The 20,027-nt window shown below is 40.8% G+C and overlaps 2 protein-coding genes across 3 annotated transcripts; one reads left to right on the top strand and one right to left on the bottom strand.

Annotated features, from left to right (window-relative positions):
• The first annotated feature begins 1,299 nt into the window (after positions 1–1,299).
• Positions 1,300–5,859, top strand: ccnd3 (cyclin D3). 2 transcript variants are annotated; one of them, XM_030050737.1, is made up of 5 exons: positions 1,300–1,701; positions 2,110–2,325; positions 3,229–3,391; positions 4,253–4,395; positions 4,815–5,859. In XM_030050737.1, exons 1-5 carry the CDS (start codon positions 1,471–1,473, stop codon positions 4,992–4,994), a joined length of 933 nt encoding a protein of 310 aa, XP_029906597.1. In that variant the 5' UTR covers positions 1,300–1,470; the 3' UTR covers positions 4,995–5,859. The 2 variants fall into 2 exon arrangements, with proteins under 2 accessions (XP_029906597.1, XP_029906598.1); XM_030050738.1 differs by lacking the exon at positions 4,815–5,859 and adding an exon at positions 4,559–4,764.
• Positions 5,860–6,268: 409 nt separating this feature from the next.
• nuak2 (NUAK family, SNF1-like kinase, 2) lies at positions 6,269–15,898 on the bottom strand. Its single transcript, XM_030050694.1, has 6 exons — positions 15,370–15,898; positions 11,502–11,622; positions 10,704–10,855; positions 9,605–9,670; positions 8,977–9,229; positions 6,269–8,868 (listed from the first exon to the last, which is right to left on the bottom strand). The coding sequence occupies exons 1-6, from the start codon at positions 15,607–15,609 to the stop codon at positions 7,817–7,819; spliced, it is 1,884 nt and encodes a 627-aa protein (XP_029906554.1). The 5' UTR covers positions 15,610–15,898; the 3' UTR covers positions 6,269–7,816.
• Positions 15,899–20,027: the final 4,129 nt, after the last annotated feature.

Below are 20,027 nucleotides of genomic sequence, written 5' to 3'. Positions count from 1 at the left end.
TGACATAATGAAATCAAGATCTTGAGAAAACAAAACAATAGTCTAATATATTAACTAATGAAACAGTCTGGTCCTGTAAAAGGTGGGAGACAGAAAAACTCAACCCAGATACTAAAGTGCGGGTGTCATTTTGTTTTCTCAAGACCTCGACTTTATTGTGTCATTGCAGGAAAACAAACTTTCAATATCTCGAGATCTCCAGGAAATTATTCCTTTATCTTGGGAAAACAACATCAGTTAGTTTGAGATAATTACTTAAATAACTAGAGCTCTCACAAAAACAAATTACACTAAGTTATCACGGAAAACGGGGCAAATAAATACTATGAAAGCATGGCCTCTAGTAATTTATTTTACGGAAGCCCTAAAGGGCCATACATAAATATTTTTATTTCCTCCGTTTTCTCGTGATAACGAGATAATTTTCCTCCGTTTTCCCGTGATAACGAGATAAATTTCCTCCGTTTTCTCGTGATAACGAGATAATTTTCCTCCGTTTTCTCGTGATAACGAGATAATTAAATCGAGATCTCGAGAAAACAAAGCGATTGTCTTATTAAATTATTGCAGGAAACATCAGTCAGTGTAGCAATGTCAGAGGAGCAGGAGAGTATTGATCACTGCATCACTTATCTGTTCAATCAAGGCCTGACACAGGCTGAAATAGCTTTATGCTTTATGTCAGGGGTCACCAATCACGTGCCATGCAGGGCCGAGAGGCTGCAGGTTTTCATTCCAACCAAGACCTCCACCAGGTGATTTCACTGATTAGCTCCAGGTGATCAGTGAAATCGCCTGGTGGAGGTCTTGGTTGGAATGAAAACCTGCAGCCTCTCGGCCCTCCATGGCACATGATTGGTGACCCCTGCTTTATGTGTCCAAGGAGACGTCAGTCAGCATGACATGTCACGTATGATGGAAATCTCAGGCCTATCACGTTTCATTCATTCATTCAAAACGGAGGAAAAGTATCTCGTTATCACGAGAAAACGGAGGAATTATCTCGTTATCACGAGAAAACGGAGGAAAATTATCTCGTTATCACGAGAAAACGGAGGAAATTTATCTCGTTATCACGGGAAAACGGAGGAAAATTATCTCGTTATCACGAGAAAACGGAGGAAATTTATCTCGTTATCACGAGAAAACGGAGGAATTATCTCGTTATCACGAGAAAACGGAGGAAATAAAATATATTTATGTATGGCCCTTTAGGGCTTCCGTAATTTATCTCCATTGACCTCCATGTATTTCTACTGTGTTTCGCGCTGCTCAGCACTGCCCCCAGTGCCCAAAAGACAGTACTGCACTCTTTCCAACTACTCAACAGCACAGGAGTGTTAGCTAGCGTCATAGGCGAGCTAGCTAGCTAATTTAAACGCTACTTTTCATGTTGTGCTGTTTTATGTTTACCTGAGCGCTTACATCCTCCACTTCCAAACACACACGGCTTGTCTTGTACACAGTCGAATGGATTTGGCGTGTCGTGAGGATGGACGACTCCTAAACACAGGCGCCGGTGAGCCGCTGGCTGTCATGGCCGTCCGGGCCGGCCGTGACCCGTCGCTGACCGGCGACCAGCGAGCCCTGCTCAACCTGACGGCCCTGGAGGACACCAGCCGGGTGTGCTCTTACTTCGGCACCACTCAGACAGACATCCAGCCATACATGAGGAGAATACTAGCTGTGTGGATGTTCCAGGTATCCCCAAATTAATCCATGGGATGTTTTATGTTTCGTATTTTCAGTGTGAAACGTTAATTTGGCTAATCGATCGACTGAAAACCGATTTCATTAATTACATCAAATAAGCAGTTAAACCATTCTTTGAAGGCTCATTTGACAGACTTATGTACATACAGTCCTTTCTCCATCACGGTTTGTGCCAAAAATGTATAAGAGCAAGGTAAAGATTTTATTTGTAGCCTGCCAGTCACTAATTTTAGTATCAGCTATTAGTCTTAGATAAAATTTGTGATATTGATACTCCATTTTAGACAGGCATCGGTACTGATAGTGATACTGGTGCATCCCTAATCGTGACAACTGTGGTTACATCACTAACTTCCCATAACATTAGGCCAAACTCAGCTGGTTCCCGTCCCACAGGTGTGCGAGGAGCAGAAATGTGAGGAAGAGGTGTTTCCACTGGCGGTAAATTACCTGGACTGTTATTTGAGCCGCTTCCTGACGGAAAAGAAGCACTTGCAGCTTTTAGGAGCTGTTTGCATGTTCCTGGCCTCCAAACTGAGAGAGGCAGTTCCACTGAGCGCCACCATGCTTTGTATCTACACAGACAGCTCCGTATCAGTTTCCGACATCCTGGTAAATGGAGCATTTCATTTTTTTGAAGCCAGTCAGTAGATTATATAATAAACAAGTATAATAGTTAACATAGTGGAGACTGGGAAGTTCCGGAGGAAGTTTCAAGGTTTCCAGTCAAATGAGGAATACTAGTTTACTCTGTCCTGTTTAATTCACTTAGAAATCATCTCAAGTAAAAAAAAAAAAAAAAAAAAAGTTGTCTAATGTGTGACTGTTTGGGGGTTTATAGCAAGAAAATGTTTGAGAACCCCCTGAGGATTGTATGAATGAGGCCTACCGATGATCAGGACTTGGTTTGCAGCAGCCAGAACATTTTAGTCCTAAATTTAGGATTCTTTAGAATTAGAGCTGGGCGATATGGACATAATCAAATATCACAATATTTTTAACCAAATGCCTCAATATCAATACTGTGATGATATTATCGGAATGTCTATTGGTGCTTTCACAAAATATTGACACAGTGAGATTTATGATAAATAATCATCAGTAATGCCTGAAAAATAACTAACTAAAGGCAAATAATAGAGGTGCTAGAATAGTCAGGTAAGTTCAGATAATTGCATGCCTTTACTGTAACACAGTCTTTAAAACCAGGAAAAGACAACACTTATGCCATATCATGATATTACAATATCCAAAATCCCAGATGATATCTTGTGTCATATCGATATAATATTGATATATTGCCTAGCCCTAGTTAGAATATTGTTAGTTAAGTCTAAAAACTTTCTTTTTTTTAATCCTCCATCAAGCTGACATATAAACTAAAGTTTAGTCATATTCTGTAATCTTGTGTATTGACTGGATAAATCTTTGTTCACAGGCTTCTATGAGTTATAAAGTATATATAGCATGTTGTTTTGACAGTGGATTTTGTTGACAACAATGTGTGTGTTCCAGCATTGGGAGGTGCTTGTGCTCTCAAGGTTAGACTGGTGCCTTGCCTCTGTGTTACCCTCTGACTTCCTTGAGCCAGTTCTTCATGCCATACCCTTTGTTAACCCAGGCCAACTTCAAAACATGCGCAGGCATGTTCACTCTTACATTGCCCTGGCAGCAATAGGTAAGCTACATCATATGGTAGGCTGCCAACATAAATAAGAATTTCTCCAAACAGCTCTGAATGCACCCAGACTGTTTCTGGAGGGGATGAAGATTTCTGTGTTGTTGTTAAATGAATCCGTGGTCAATTACAAAGCCATTTGTTGTCTTTACAGAAGGAAAAAACTGAACTGTCATATGCACCATTTATCTGTAGCAGTAATGCTTTTATTTTACACATTTGGTGAAATTAGGTGATTCTCTATGCAGAGAACAATGGGCACAAAGCAGCCATAACTTTGATTACGATGTGTCAGCAGTTCATTTCGGAGACAGGGAGCGGAGTTTGTGTAATCCTGTATTGTGTACTTTGAAAGACCCGTGTCTGTCCATTCAGCTGGCTGATTTCCCACGAATCTCGATGAGGTTGCCCGAGGCAACAAGTCACAGGGATAGTCAGTTAGGACCTTTTAGCCAGACTGGCACTGCAGCCGGTAAAATTTTAGATTTCCTAGCTCTCAACATTGTAATCCATTCAAAATAGCTGTTTGAGAAAGGATTGAATGGCTGACTTTTGTCTCGCCATCTTTTCTGCCTGAAGCAATTAGTCTAATGTGTCAGATTATCAGGTTTTGGGAAACCGTATGCTTTAAAGCACTGGCTTTTGTCTCTCTGGGTGTGTCTGCAATGGTGGCATTCCTTTAATGTGACATCTCACCTACTGTCTAGCTCTTACTGACTTTCTCACAGTTTAATTTGTTTTGTCCTTGAAGTAAAACACCATCATCATAATTGTGGTGCAAAAAATGTGTAGATCATTTTACTCATCTTGATTTTTTTGTTTTGTTTTGTTTTAAAGTTCATCTTCCTCTCTCATCCACAGAATACATGTTTTCAGTGTTCTTGCCCTCCACTATTGCATGTGCCTGTGTTGGGCTTGCCACACAGAGGCTGAAGTTTCTGGATGGTACCGCCTCTCCCGATTCAGTCATGAAGCTTTTGGCCAACCTTTTGGTCATTGATCTGGTAAGGGTAATGTTTAACTTGGACATTTTCAGACATGTTAAAACTTTCATATCAGTTTATCTTTTGACTTTGCCCTGTTGTCTCCATGGACTGGAATGCTTTTGATCTTTTTTTGGAGAATTGGTAGTCACTCACATGAAATCTGCTCTCCAATATCAATCAGGTGGTTGGATTCCCCATGGAAAACAAAGCAAAGCTTTCAAGTACCTTCAACAGTTTGAGAAATAGTAGTTCAAGATGTGTTTCATCTTGGTTTGATCTTTTACCTGTTTTATCTACACCTTGAAAGTCATTGAAACTCTTTGATGCACATTTAATATTGGTCAAAGGTGAAGAGCTGTCTTTTCTGCCCATCACCTTACATGCAGCGTTTTTCTGTTAATTCATTGCTGTTTGTTTTTTAACCTGACTCCGGACAGAACTCTATCCGACTCTGCTATGAGCAGCTGGTCAGCGTGTTGGAGCTCTGCTTGCCCTCCAGCCCAGAGACCAGCTGCACACCGGCTGACATTCAGGATGTTCTCTTCACACCTGGGACATTTCCCCAAGCAAACACTGTCGCACTCCACCCTGTCGTAAATTGCGAGTGTACCTTTTGAATTAATAGCCATGGGACAAAGGAGTACGAAACACTTGGCAGCTATTTGTGTCTGTTCATAAAACAAAGTATGATAAATATGAACATCGTTGTCATTTTAACTTACTGTTTTTCCACGTTGATTTAAGGGATGCCACTGACACTTAAATGGTCAGCGTTTGATATAATTCAGTGTTCTGTGATCTTTTCATGCTGTTGCTGCTTGTTTTTTTTCTTAAACTGTAAAATGTATTTTGCACAAAAGGCTTTGAGAACTATGAATCTGATGTTTGCTCTAGATTTTCTTATTAAGTATGTTAAGACACCTCAGGGGCAACTTGTAACTTTACCTTGTGTGATATCACCAGATATACTGCAGTGAATTGCACATTTTAAACGCGAGTGTTTCATTTAATATGTACTAGTAAAATTCTCAATTTCATTCCAAAATGTTTTTGTTTGTTTGACACTCTCTTTGTAGCTTTGCAGACATACTGTGGACATTTCTCCACTGGTTTCAGTATCACATTTCATTCCCCTGCAGTTATAAATCAAAATTATAAAACATCTACCTGCAGTAAAGATTTATATTTAGGTCACAGTCAATTTGAGGCAGTTATCAAGTAAGCTTTTTTTTTTTTTTTTATTGATTTCCTTGTTCAGGTCAGATAAGGGTGACAGAGCACACCATAATGCAAAACATAAGCCAGTAACTTTGGCAAACATGATTGTTGCTCTCAAGGGGATAAAAAAAAAAAAACACCGTAGAACCTGCATGTCGACTATTTCCAGACAAATGTTACTTGTGTGTAATACAAACAATGCAAATTTGTGGGGACCAATAAACATTTGACAAAAACGGAAGCATAACACATCATAGATTTAATTATGAATTAAAAAAAAAAAAAAAAAAATGCCAGCTTAAACCCGTCTTCCCTCAAGTTGACCGCATTTCTGCCACCTGTACCACACTGAATCAACAATGACTGATCATTCATCAGCCATCAGTGACAATGAGTAGAGCTCAGTCATTGACATCATACAAAGCAGAACTTGAAGAAAGTTTAAAAAAAAAAAAAAAAAAAAAAGAAAAAACAGCCAATGAACTTCCAGTTGAAATCAGGACATTTCCTAGCTTACTTAAATGCACACTGGTTTTTAACTTACTGCTGAGCTTCAGGGTACACAAAGTTTTAAATATATAAAAAAAAAACTAAATACATTCCTCACATTCCAGTCACTGAATAACAGCAAGATTGTGCAGCTTCTGGGTTTTGTCTCGTGTGACTTACTTAAGTTACATGAAATGAATATTCAAGGCTGATAAGAGGACTGCATGGTGTCAGGTTCTGATGGTCTGATAAAGTGCTATTCCAGGCACTGGCCAGACGTCATTAAAATTTAACACACGATATGCCACAAATCTAGTAAAGTCACACCAATTCTAACACTTTCACGTGAAATCTTTGTATCACAACATCTTGTACCTCTCTCTCTGCCACTTGTCTTAATGTGAATGGAAAAATTAAATACCTGAGTGCCACGTCTGGTCTTACAGTTTGACTGAAAGGTTACACATTAGCTTGCCACCACATCATACTTGGCTTAGTTGACTAGGGCACATGATTTACAGTCATTTCAGACCAACTACCAAAACTGAGCTGATTTCATGAGGCCTAACCTTCCAGTGCAAATGCCAGCTGCACAGGCTGTGGCCATCTGAGCACTTGTATCACTGTAAACTTGGGAGCAAAGACAGGTTCTGCAGGTTCCTCTTGTTGTGAGTCAGTGTGCGATAAATAGCATTCAAGTCATTTTATCATCGTATTGCAAGTCATCAAGGGAAAAAAAAACAGAAAACAATGTTCTTTGACAATTAAAGTCCCTGTTGCATACAGATTTCTTGGCACTTTTTGATACCATTTTAAATAATAACTTAAAAAATGTTCGATAACATCAACAAATTTACTCTTTGGTATTGATGAAACATAATTTTTCCCATATCCTAAAATGCAGTAAAAGCTATAGTATACATTAAAGGGAGAAACCACACTAAAACTGAACTGTGTTATTCTCGTTATCTTGGATATCTAAACATAAGCAACTATCCCAAAGCTAGAATCTAAGGAGCCCTTAATCTCTTAAGTTATAAACACTTTCTCCAGCTCTTGAAAAATGAGATTGACTTTGTGGATTCAAAATAAGGCTTGAACGTTCACTACAAAAATCAGCTTTGTTTCACAATAGTACTAGCTATTCTAAATCATACAGCATAAATATGTCATCAGATATCCATCCTGAGGACCGTCCCACTGTCCACCAAACGCTGTCCAATAAAGCAGATCTAAAAGCTGTTGCGTGACATTGTCGAACAGCATTTTGGTTTTAAGTTCAATTTTTGCATCAATTGTGATTGTGTTTTTCTCGAATTCAACATTAGCAATCCACTTTGAAAATATCTCATGTTCCTCCTGAGAGTCTTTGAAATGGACATTTCTACCGCGAGTCAATAGCTGCTAGCACTGTGTTTTTGAAAAACAAAATATGTTGTTTTTTTCAAAAACACTGCCAACCATCTGGTGATTCTTAGCATGATCTCTTGAACAAATTACAAGCCATCTAATAAAGTCATGATTAAGAACTGTTTAAGTAAAAACCATTTACACTAACAATCTGATGTGAAATAAAATGTCCTCTCCCTTTTTGGTACTGTACAATTCCTGAAGTTAGCAGAGACGATTATCACTTACTACAATGTGCTATTAATTTCACATAATGCACTTTGGCTAGGTCTATTTTTATTAGAGAGTTCTCTACTCAGTGTCCATTGGTACTTGCTGATGTTCAGCTTGCTGCAGTGCCTCTTATTACCAAGGCCTGTTTGTAGGCCTCAGTTACATTCTCACAGTCTGTGATAGAAAAGGCACTGTCAGCCACTCCTGCCTGGTAGCAGTTCCAGGGCCTCAGGGGACTGTCACCGAGGATCCTGTCCTCTTGGATGTCCAGCAGGTTGTCAGCAGACACACAGCCCCTCATTCCACCCTTGGCTGGTGGATCCATCTGCGCTGGAGGTCCCACACGGTCTGGCAGATCCAGCTGATCAAAGGACTCCGAGGAGAGGATGCTGTCCTCGCTGATGGCTCCACTTGGCCTCGCCCTGGCGCTCCCACGAGGTAAAGAGGCTGCCAACTGGTCAAGAGACCCAAACTCCTGTAGCCCACCTGAGGAGAACTTCCCATTGCGCTTTAGGATGCCTTTCCTTAAGGGTGGTGCTGAGGGGCACTCATGAGCCTGTGGTATCCAGGCAGAGTCACTACTCTCTGGAGAGGAGGAGTAATACCCCGACTCTTGTTCTGCAGGCTTCTTTAGGATACCCTTGCGAGGCTTTGATGCAAGTGAAGGAACATTGGCTGGTGTAACCAAGCCCAAAACGATCTGTGGCTCCGCAGCACCTGCAGCTGAAGTTTCACTGATTGCTTTCTGTTTCAGACTGTTCCGTCTCTTGAGAATGCCCTTAGTTGGGCGAGCGTCGGCAGTCCCTTCATGAACAGTCTGGGAGACATTGTTCTCCTTTCGTGACCTCCGAAGAGAGCGCTGCCGTACTACATCACCTCCGCCACCCTGTGACCGAAGCAGGCAGCGCATCTTGGAGCCATTCTCCAGTAAAGGCCTGGATGTACGCCGCAGCCAACCAGCGACACTAGCAAGCCCACCGCCAGGATGTTGTGTGGACAGAGAGACCGGTGAAATGGCCTGCTCTCCTGAGGCGGTCTTACCCTCAGCCAGTAATGGCTGTTGGTAGCCCCAGTTGAGCCACCAGTGTCCTGCTATCTCCTCTACAGTAGCTCTGCGCTCAGGATTCACCATCAGCATCCACCGAATAAGCCCACATGCATCTGATGCAGAGAAAAAAAGTACTATCAATTACTGTAAGCAAAGACGTCACCATAAAATACACTGCAAAACAAAGTGCACCATCCAATCTTCTGAGTTGAGAGACTGACCTGAGGGGTGGTTTGGCTTGCGGTAGTTTCCAGTGCTGATCTGCTGGACCAACGTTTTGTGGTTGTTCCCATCAAATGGCATGGCACCATGAACCAGGGTGTACAGCAGCACACCAAGGGACCAAGTGTCCACCTCTGGCCCTCTGTAAGGCCGTCCATTGACAATCTCTGGTGAAGCGTACAGAGGGCTGCCACAGAAGGTCTGAAGGTACTCGTCACGATGGTAAAGATTTGACAGACCAAAGTCTGCAATCTGCAAAAATAAAAAAAGAGTTCAAGTTAATAAATGTCAGAGCTTGTTTTCCATCTGCATCAAAACCTCACATTACTTTCAATTTAAATTCTAGTTCAGGATTTCCAAGATATCCCAACAAAACTCCCTTTTCTTTGCTCAATATTATGCAAGAAGTCATGAAATCCTATATCATATTATGGAACTCGATTTGAACATTTACATTCCTTTACAGTGCTTCAACAACAGCTTTTTTCATAATCCCTTTTACTGAGTCCAGTATTATCACAACTAACCCTAACCTAATGAGTCAAACATGCTATGAAAACAGCAGGGAACTTAACTTTGTATATGAATGGTACATTTATGTAAATTATATTTTCTGTTGGGACATACCTTAACATTACCATTGCCATCTAGTAAAATATTCTCCAGTTTCAGGTCCCGATGCACTATTCCATTCTAAGAGCAAAAGATACAAGTTTGTTACACATTAGTATTTCTGTACAATGATAAATTCACAACCCAGTTCATTCAGTGTCATATCAAAGCAGGGTTAGAACAAGAGAAGATTTTTCTGGTACGTCTGCTATGCTCTATTGTCCTCTTCTCTGTAGGGGGGCATGCCTTTGACTGGAGCAGGAGTTTGAATTAGGTTTGCCTTCAAAAATGCAGGTCAACTACTTCTTACTCCCATGTCTGTTACTGGCACATGTTGTGGCAACTGACGCGTTCGTTGAATGTTATATTACTCACATTCATTGTTCACATGCAGTCATTAAGAAACAACTATTGTGTGCTGTGTTTTCCTTCAGGGTGAACATAGTTTGGAGGAAAAGTTCAGGTTGTCTTTTCATGCTTTTAACATAGATAACAAAATATTTCTTTCACAACAAAAAAGCAAATAATGACACAGAATAAACAGACAGTACTTTTTAAAAGGACAATCCTCCCTGTCAACTCTTGTGTAGAATACATCTATGAATGCACTTTATTGTGTTGAGCTACACTATGTAATACTGCACAGTGTGCTGTAGACTTGCATTAAATTACATTACATTGCTGGCCTGTGCAAAAACTGATTTGTGTGTGAGTTTTTGCAGTGTCCTTCTGATCCAGCACACTTTCATTAGAGTGTGAGATCATGCGTGTATGTGTGTGTCTGTGTGTAGAGACTGCTGGCTCTATGCACACAGGCTGCTCATTTCACCCTGCATCATTCTCCCAGCCGGTTCACAATGGCAGGCTGACAGTGAATAATGCCCATTATGTAACTTTGGGGGGTGCCAGCGCCCTGGAAAAAAGGCCGATGAGTTGAACAGTTCCTACACGCTGAGCTCTGCATCATGAGGTTTGATGTGGAGGCCAGAGGTAATTTGACAGAGGAACTGTTTTTATACTACTAATTCCTTTAGCACACACAGATTCCCTGCATTGTCAGATTTTACCACAACAGAGAAAGCCTTGAACATGGACAAGATGGTAGGGTCCTCACCTGGTGACAGTAATGCACAGCTGATACGATTTGTCTGAAGAAGTGTCTGGCCTCCTTTTCAGAGATGTTCTGCTTGTCACAGATGTAGTCATACAAGTCTCCCTGGCTGGCATACTCCATCACTATCACAATCTTGTCCTTGTTTTCAAACACTGTAAGACCACACAAACAGCAGATTCTGAAATCCAACTGGTTTAGTCAAAGATAATTAGAGCTAAAAACCTGCTAGGACATGATAACAAATTCTATAGATTATGTGTAATTATAGCAGCTCTGATTGTGAAACATGAACCTACAAGCATTTAAACAGAATACTGCACTGTGCAGCAGTTTTTTAAAGTACTTACACATACATGCGATGTGTTGTGAATAATAATAGTTCTATTATTTTGTTGTCACGTAAAATCTCAATTCCCAAGGGACTTATACAACAAAGGCTGTGCTCTTGATATATAAAATGGCTGCACCGAGGTAGAGAACTGAAAAGTATGACCATGTAGGCAAGCATGAAGAGCACTGGACAACACGAGGCACAACACATTATCCTGCGGCACTGACGGGGTACAACTGCTTATGTAACCTATAATCGTCTTCTACACAAACATTTGCGTGACTAAATACTGAATGCCACTTCAAATTGATTAACAGAGTTCTTTTTTCCAGGTATCTCATTTCGTTCCACATATAGCTCGGAGATCACTCGGAGTTCAACCCCTGAAATCTCTCTGATCCAAAAGAGAAAACACACACACACACACACACACACACACACATTTAATTATATTTTCTATATTGTACCTTCATAGATGGTGATGATGTGCGGGTGACAGAGAGAAGACATGATCTCAATCTCTCTGCGAATGTGAACCAGGTCCTGCTCATCCTTTATCTTCTCCTTTCTGATGGACTTTATGGCAACCTTAGAGAGGAAATTAGAGGATTTTAGAGGAAAATTTTGAAAACAATACATGTATTCCAAGTACTAGTCAAAAACAGGATGGTCAGAAATTTGTTTTAAGGGTGCATCGTGCAAAAATATCTAGCAGTTACTGTCGAGACTCATGTAAACGCAACCATCATATTACGTGCTAAATACACATTTGTCAGTTGAGTCATCATTTCAAATGACCCTGGGCAATTTTATTTAGTGCAGCTTTAACAATAAGCAAAATATTAAACCCCAATGGTCACCAACTGGCTCAAAACTAATAACTTAATTGTTAGAGTCAACAGTTTTTTTGCACTGATGTCACAGGGATTGCAAAAGAACAGGGTTAAGCCTCATTTCTTATCTATAAAAATATTTTTTCTGAACAAAACCTTTTATATTCCCCATGAAATTCCTTTCATCCGAGGGTCATCCTGTTGTTAAGAAGGACAATAGTGAACTGAAATGCCGCAGTGTTGTTTGTAACAAGGCAGTAGGGATGGGGTGGGGGGTGAGGGGGCTGGTGTATTGTCTACTGTACTAAAATCCATTATTTGGTGTTATGTCAGTGAGGCCCATTGCATAAGACAATTTAAACCTGATGAGTATGTGCAGGGGGTCTGTAATTGTAGGTCTTTAATGAGCAGGGGGGGTTGACAGGTTATATACATGTCTGTATGTTTTATGAAGCTCAGATGCCAGGGATTCCTCTGTGCCGAGTGCGTCATCAATCTACCCCCAAGGCCGAGAGGTGTCATGAGGCAGCAGATGCTAGCTCTGGTGCTGGTGGTGGGCTGTCCTTGTTTCCTCCCGTCTGTGACCCTCAGAGGCTACAGACATCGGAAATGAGTAATCTACTGACTTGTCAGATCAGATCAGCTCGGCCTCAACATACAACTGTCTCCTGTGGTGAGTCACAGTCTGGAGTGGGTGCTCCGCCGGCTGACACAGGCTTAGCATCACATAGGTTTTCCTCACAATTCTTTGAAAGAATGGGGGCTCCTGTGTTTGTTTTCATAGCTGTCAGACAGCCTTAACTCACACTCATAATGGGTTAACATGACTAACACCTCGTTGAGGTTGCACACATGCAGTTTCTTACTCTAGGTCTTTTAGGGCCCGAGGTGTGAAACTTGCAAACATCAAACCAACAGAGATCATGTAATACTAAATAAACTAAAACTATTTGTACTAGGAGTGTAAAATCAAACACATCTTATGTAAGAGAGCTCTCTAACCACACACTTAGCTGATGAATTCATGAGTAAACTCAAAGTATTTATGTTTGTTTTACATAGTCTGAGTAGTCTTTTGCCTTTGAAAGAATATTTTTTGATTTCATATTGTTACTCGAAATCTCTGAATGGGAAAAAAAAAAAAGTTATTTCTGCAAATAAGACAAAATACAGAGAACATTAGGAATGGTAGTGTGTTTTTCCCCCTAATGTACAAAATGAATTGAACAAAAACCACAATAGAAACCTAACTGTGGGTTTACTGAAACGTGGCCTAAGATGTGCGCTGCAAAACACAGCTTTCATGAAAAAATACTAAAATTCAAAATGTGGATTGCTGAAACTGAACTGAACTTTACTGGTCCAAATTTGTCTTGCAACCAATGCTCCAATAATTTACAAAACAAATATGCACACAACAAACATTAAAACATGAATATTTAAGTTGTTAAAAATGTTACAAGTGTTAAAAAGTGGGACTGAATGTCTGCATACCCTCCCTTTCAAACACACATACACACACACACACACACACAAAGATTATCTTAACAAGTCATATTTGATACTGTGTGAAGTAAATGTGAAACGTGAGTGAGGGAAAAACACACACAATGTACCTGTGATGTTGTGAGCTCAGCACTGATCTACACTGAAGCCCCCCACCATTATGTAATCAAATTTATAGACCTGACAGTGGGAACAGTAGTGCTTGTGCTGCCATGAAGCACGCGAGATGAGGCCATCCTTTGTCACGCGTCATTCCCTGTGTCGAGTTACATATCCTTCCCCATTGCACTGTGAATGCTGAGGTAGGGTAGATCGGAGAACAAAGGCATTTCAATGTACTCAAAATGTCACTTTCCTGTTTCAATTTCATGCTAACTATCATTTGTACCTCCCTTATTTGGTGTCAATTCCAACAGTTAAGATGAGCCAAACATTACTCAGACAACATGACATGGGAGATACGAATGCAGAGTGGATTTTTTTTTGTTACCAATTCATGTCTTGTAATAGCAGAGTAGAGAAGCAAGTCATATCAGATGATATAAGAGCAGTGTTGGGGTATGCAGACAGGGCTGAACATGTATCAGAGCTCTTATCTTTACAGTGACTGTGGCCGGGGAATCCCAAACTGTTACTTCCTTGAGTTCCTTCCTTGCGTTTTCAGCATGTTTACCCATTACACACATCATCTTTTAAAAAGGGACTTGGTACTAAAAATAGTACCTACACGACTTGGCAGCAGGGCCACACTTAAAAAAACAAAGGAGCTCAATTGTGGCTAAGTGTAGGCTCATAAAGTAAGGATCCTATGTTTTTAATGGCACATATGTCTGTTTCGCCTATTTTCTCTGAGATGCCACAGTAACAAGGCATTTACATTGTACGTGTCCTTCCTTTTAAGTCGAAAGTAACAGGAATCCACCTAAAAAAACAACTGGCAACTTCCCCGACTCACCTCACCGGAGGTAAATTTCTCTCTGAAAAAAAACCCACATTCCCCAAACTCATTCCAAGGAATAAGTTGAGTAACAAAACTTGACTCATTAAAACCTATGATGTAAAACCAAATGATATTTATATATAATTTCAGAACATTAGCTATTACTTTGGCAACATGCAGGATAATCACAAACTTATGTATGGCTTTTATAGTCCAACAGTTAACCTTAACTTTCAAACACTACCAAGACTTTGCTAAGCCACTGTGTTTGCCTCAGACACAATAACCCATCAGCACAATGCATGCACCACTTCACATTACTTTAAGTTTATGCAGTAAGTCTTAATAAGCACTACTGTCTCAACAGAAGACCAAAGACTAACAATACATGTACAAACTTCAGGCCTGTCTAAGGCAACAAAAGGAAAATGATGGCCATGTTTGGTGGATCACTGACAAAGATACTAAGAATAAATGTAGGTTTAAGCATCTTCTATGGGTTCTAACACACAAGATAACACAAATACACTCCAGTAATATTTCTACTCAGAAATAGCTCATTGAGATGCAGACTGGACCATGACTGGACATTGTGTGCTAAACTCAACAGGACAATTAAGGGCACCCCCCACCCCCGTCCCGACACACACACACACACACACACACACACACACACACACACACACACACACACACACACACACACACACACACACACAGCACTCTTGGGCAAACATGAGTTGATTAGTCAAACTGGCAATCATTTGTTGACCTTTTGCTGGCAAACACACGCTTTACTTTTACCATTTCCCCACAAACCCTACAATGTTACGAGCAAAGGTCCTGAAGTTAACAGGCTACAGTCGTTTGAATTAAAATGTAGGCTACCTGTGCACTAGGACAAGCCTAAAAATAGCACGGAATCTGTACCAACAGGTGGCCGGCAGGACAGTAGAGCAGGCCTACAGACCTGCAGATGTGGGAATCCCTGACAAAGTAAAGATACCTTCGGCTCACAAAACAAACACTTCCAAATGAGTTGCATTAAATCCTTACCAATCTGCCGGATCTTTCCCTGGCTTTCTTCACTTTCCCGTAAGTTCCTTTACCGAGGGTCTCCAGGAAGTCGTACCGGTGCTTCAGGTTGTGTTTGTGGAGGTGTCTTTTCACGGCTTGCCTTTTCGCAGGTCCCTGAGGCAGAGGTTTACCGAAATGAGGGTTATTATCCACGGAAAAAAACTCCCCATTGGGCGGTCTACATCTTGACGAGAGTCCGGTACTGTTTAAACTCTCCATTCTAGTTGATTTTTTTTTTCTTATTCTTGGGTGAAATTAGTGGTGAGAAGCCGCATTCCTTCGCGTTGAGCCCTCCTGCTGTTGTTTTCTGTGCGAGTCGTTCCTGCTTTCAAGGTGCGCTCAGGTCCGAAACTGAGAAAAACATTTACATGACCCGAGTGATCCTCCGCCGCTGATTCAACGCACTTTATCTACTGTGCCCGCGAACTACAGCCAGGCACGGGTCATACACATTTGATTTACAACGGTGGATGCGGCTATCGTTTCCTCCAACACTGAAACCTGCTGCCAGGGACGCGGAGACAAGCCAGCATGCCCTGACACAGGAGCGCACCACGTAGAATAAGGGGCGTTCAGGGAGCGTGTGAGGTCGTTTGATTTACAAGCCGGGACGTGCCGTTAGACCTTTCATGGGGAATGCCACTCATTCTGGGAATATACATGTGTCGTTCGCGTGAACTGGGACAATTCAGACAATATTTATAAGCGTGCAGGTAAAAAACAGTGCTTAATTATGAACTTTCTTTTGGTGCAACAGCTGTAACAATGTTATGGTCCCACAAAGACACTGCCTCGTCCATTGACTATAGGACACGCAGCCCCATTTTACATCACCAGTTCAAGCATTTTGTGTCTGATTTCTGGCTTTTCAAAAGAGCGGCACAAGTTCACCAAGAGTGACAGACCTGTCCTAGGGCACAGAAATAACATGTGAATTCTTAAAATGCTTAACAGTCCCCTTTAGTCTGGTGTTGTTTGTTTTGAGTTATCATTCTTTTAAACCAATTTCCTAATTAATAATGGTCCGATTTTGATTTCCTGTACCTATTTTACTATTCTAATTTGTTTGCCTCCTATAAACAATTGTAAACGTTGTGTAAATAGTTGTAGTAGGTAGTAAGTAAGTAGCTTTTTCCTACGACCACTGCTACTATTGGTTGTGATGCTATTATTATTATTATTATTATTATTATTATTATTAGCATTAGCATTAGCATTAATAGCAGCAATAGTGGTGATGGTTGATGTAGTTGGGGTATTCAGTGTAGACTGTACAATGTAGGTTACATTAATTGTCGCTGCCGGTGTGCAGTGGAATATAGATCAAGCACACCAGAAATCAAGGGGGCGGAGCAACGGTTGATCCTTGATAGAGTTCCAGGTAATTATATTCATTCTCAGCCTAAAATCACTCTTGGCCTACGTTGTCCAAAATAAACAAACAAACAAACAAATAAAAACCTACTGGACAGCGCAGGACACTTTCCTCGCAAAACTAGGTGATTCCGACACTGTGGGTTATAAAATATGTGTGCTTCTTCATTTTGTGGTTTATCTGAAGTTCTCACGTGGTGCAATTATTGCAGCTTATTTCGAGAACAGGTTGTTGCATCTTTTTCAAACACACCCACATCTTTTTAGACTATATGACTCGACACTTTGTTGCAAAGTAAATAGTTTGGATTTGTGGCTGGTTTGTTCTGAAATCAATGGAGTTGAAATCTGTGTCCACATTTGAACTTAAGTAATCACTCTGCTTGCCCAAGAGATAACTCTTGAGCTGTTGGGTCAACTTGACCTAATGATATCTTTGAAGTGGGAGAATATCCCCCACTGCAGTTATATGCATAAACTGCTGTTATTTAACTGTTTATTTAATTATTTCATTGTGCAATAGTTTATATCTGTAGGACTTGACAACAATTTAACAGTGCGGTGTGTGGTGTTCATACACTCAGTGGCCGCTTTATCATGTCCACCTGTACAATCTAATGCAGTCCAATGCAACAGCTCTACCATAAATTCTACCTTTTAACAAAGTTTATAATGCTCAGTTTTTCTTGACATTGTGGAGAATGTGTTATGTATGTAGCCTACATTTAATTCCATGTTTATTACTGAGGTTGTAGTTTGCAGAGGTCTTGCACTGGGCTACATTGTATTGAGAAGTATTTCTAATATTTTTATCCTCCCTATTTATTTACATGAGGGGAACAGAATAGTAGAAACACCTCTCAATAAAATGCAGTCCAGTACAACAGCACCAATAACTATGAGCTAAATGCCAGACATATAATTGAATGAACACCTCTGTTACTGTGACAAAAAAAAAAAAAAAAAAAAAAAAAAACCTGAGCATTATAGGCATCATAGAGGTAAACTTTATGGCATAATATTTGTATTGGATTGTTTTAGATTGTACAAATGTGCCTAATAAAGTGGCCACTGAGTTTATATATGCTTAGTTACTCTTTCTGCGAATTTCCTTCGGGATGAATAAAGTATCTATCTATCTATCTATCTATCTATCTATCTATCTATCTATCTATCTATCTTCTGTATTTTTGTTGTAATATTTGCACGTATTTATACATAATGCACATACTTTTTACAACTAGAATTAATGCACAAGTAGGATTAATGAACATACTTTATTATTGTTGTTATTATTTGTAGTAATGCACATATTATTATATTTCTTACTTTCTTTTCTATTTCTTATACTTTCACTTATGCTTGTAATGTATTCTTCTCTTGAGAATTTGAGCAACTGCAGCTGACCCAGTTTCCCCTCGGGGATCAATAAAGTATATCTGATTGTGATCTGCTAGAGCAACGCTACAAGAGGTCGGATAAATTGTGAAGGACTTGCACGCCTCTGGAGAGCCGCCTACAGCCAGCAGATGAAACTGAAATTGCGTTAACTGAGTTTGGCCTGAGTTGTTTTCGCTGAAAGAAAACACTGGCAAATCCATCGCCGTTTTGGCTGACGCTCACCAGTCAGAACAGGATGTGCAGACATCCCTTTTACTGAGGAACACCCAGTTTTCATACCTCGCTGACAATGACCCCTTAACTCACACAACGTGACAAATAGAATCTGACCAACATGTTGATTTGAAATCCACTTGGCTGCTCTGTCACAAACATCTCCCCATTACCAGCATAGTTTTTGATTGCCAGTGCCAGTGTCTCCTCATTTGCTCAGGAGGTATGCAAAGGAGCACTATGCGAATAGAAGGGTGATGAAAGTGGAGCTTATGGAGCCAAAATGCCTCCTCGTATGGACCACAAAACCCTGTCAGAGATACACAGTATGGAAGATTATACTTTGTGCTGATCAAGTGCAAATATTAACTCCAGAAAAAGGAGCCTTAGGCTATCATAAGAGCTTGCAGACATGAGAAAGTAGTTCTGATATGTCTGCTCAAACATGGCTGAAAAGCAGATGGACAGCCGTAGTTTGTTTGCACGCAAGCTCAACACAAATAACTGTCATATAAGAGTCCTTTGTAAAATGTCCAGTAGACCACATACAGCTTAATTCACTTAATGTTGTTTATGTAATTTAGTGTCTTTGCCACAAGGGGGAGCTCATCAGTAGCGTTTTAGCCCAAACGGATGCTCATAATTGAGTTCCCCCATCAGATTAAAAATACCTGAATGGATATCATTGTCTTCATTTCATCTAACAAAAATGTAAAAGAGGCTCTTTATGACAGAAGTATAGCTTTTGTATATTGTTCTAGTGTTTTATGTTTAGTAACATGGAAAAAAGAGTGGACTCGTTTAGTTCCACTCCACATGGTAAATCTTCATTGCGCTTGTTTTCACTGAAACTGTGTAGTTCTGAGGGGCTTATTTATAGGGAGAAAGCAGTCAAAGCGAAATTCCTCCATAAAACTTCATTTCCCACATTGCAGTGCGCCAAACTGACCCCGCCTTCTTCTCTCCCGAGTGGGCTCTCGTCGCGTTTCTTTGCAGTGATTTGATTGCTGAGCTGTTTGTGATTTGGCTCGGGCACACCTCGCCCTGCATCATCACCGTCGGTCTCCTCATCTTCCTCACAATTAAAGAAAAACAACAACAACAACAACAACATCCAGCTCCACGGTTGTTGACGTCGCTCGGCGGGCCTGAAGATGTCTGCTAGTTTCTTTGGGCCAAAGCCAGTTTAGGAAGACCCATTTCCACGGAACCGCAGGAAAACAGAAGCGTCGTGTTGTTAATAGGTCGCCGTCCTTCAGGGGCACTAACGTTGTCTAAGTTGGCCTCGCCTTGCAGTCCAGTTGTGTGGCAGTGAGTATGTTTACGTGAGGCGACATGTCTGTGTGCCAGGCCGAGGCGAGGACCGCCGGAGATGCCTACTGGCTAGTAACGCTACTTGGACCATAGCTAGGAAGCAGAGAACGCATTAGCATACTTGCTCTACTCAAAACATTGCCGCCGCAGCTTTTGCCGTCATTTGTATCCCAAAGCTCCGGCGTTACTTATTTTGCACCCAAGACAGGCGATTTTAGGTTAACGAACTAAATAAGACAGCTAGAGGAAGATGGCTAAACAGCAGCAAGTCAAACATTGCTAGCTAATTGTCCAAACCGCCTTGAGTCAACACTAGTCTCGCGCTTGAGGCTGTT

This window comes from Myripristis murdjan, chromosome 5 (assembly GCF_902150065.1).
Source record: "Myripristis murdjan chromosome 5, fMyrMur1.1, whole genome shotgun sequence".
In the NCBI taxonomy this organism is placed as follows: domain Eukaryota; kingdom Metazoa; phylum Chordata; class Actinopteri; order Holocentriformes; family Holocentridae; genus Myripristis; species Myripristis murdjan.
Note: the sequence above shows the minus strand (reverse complement) of the source record. Positions and strands in the feature narration are given on the sequence as shown.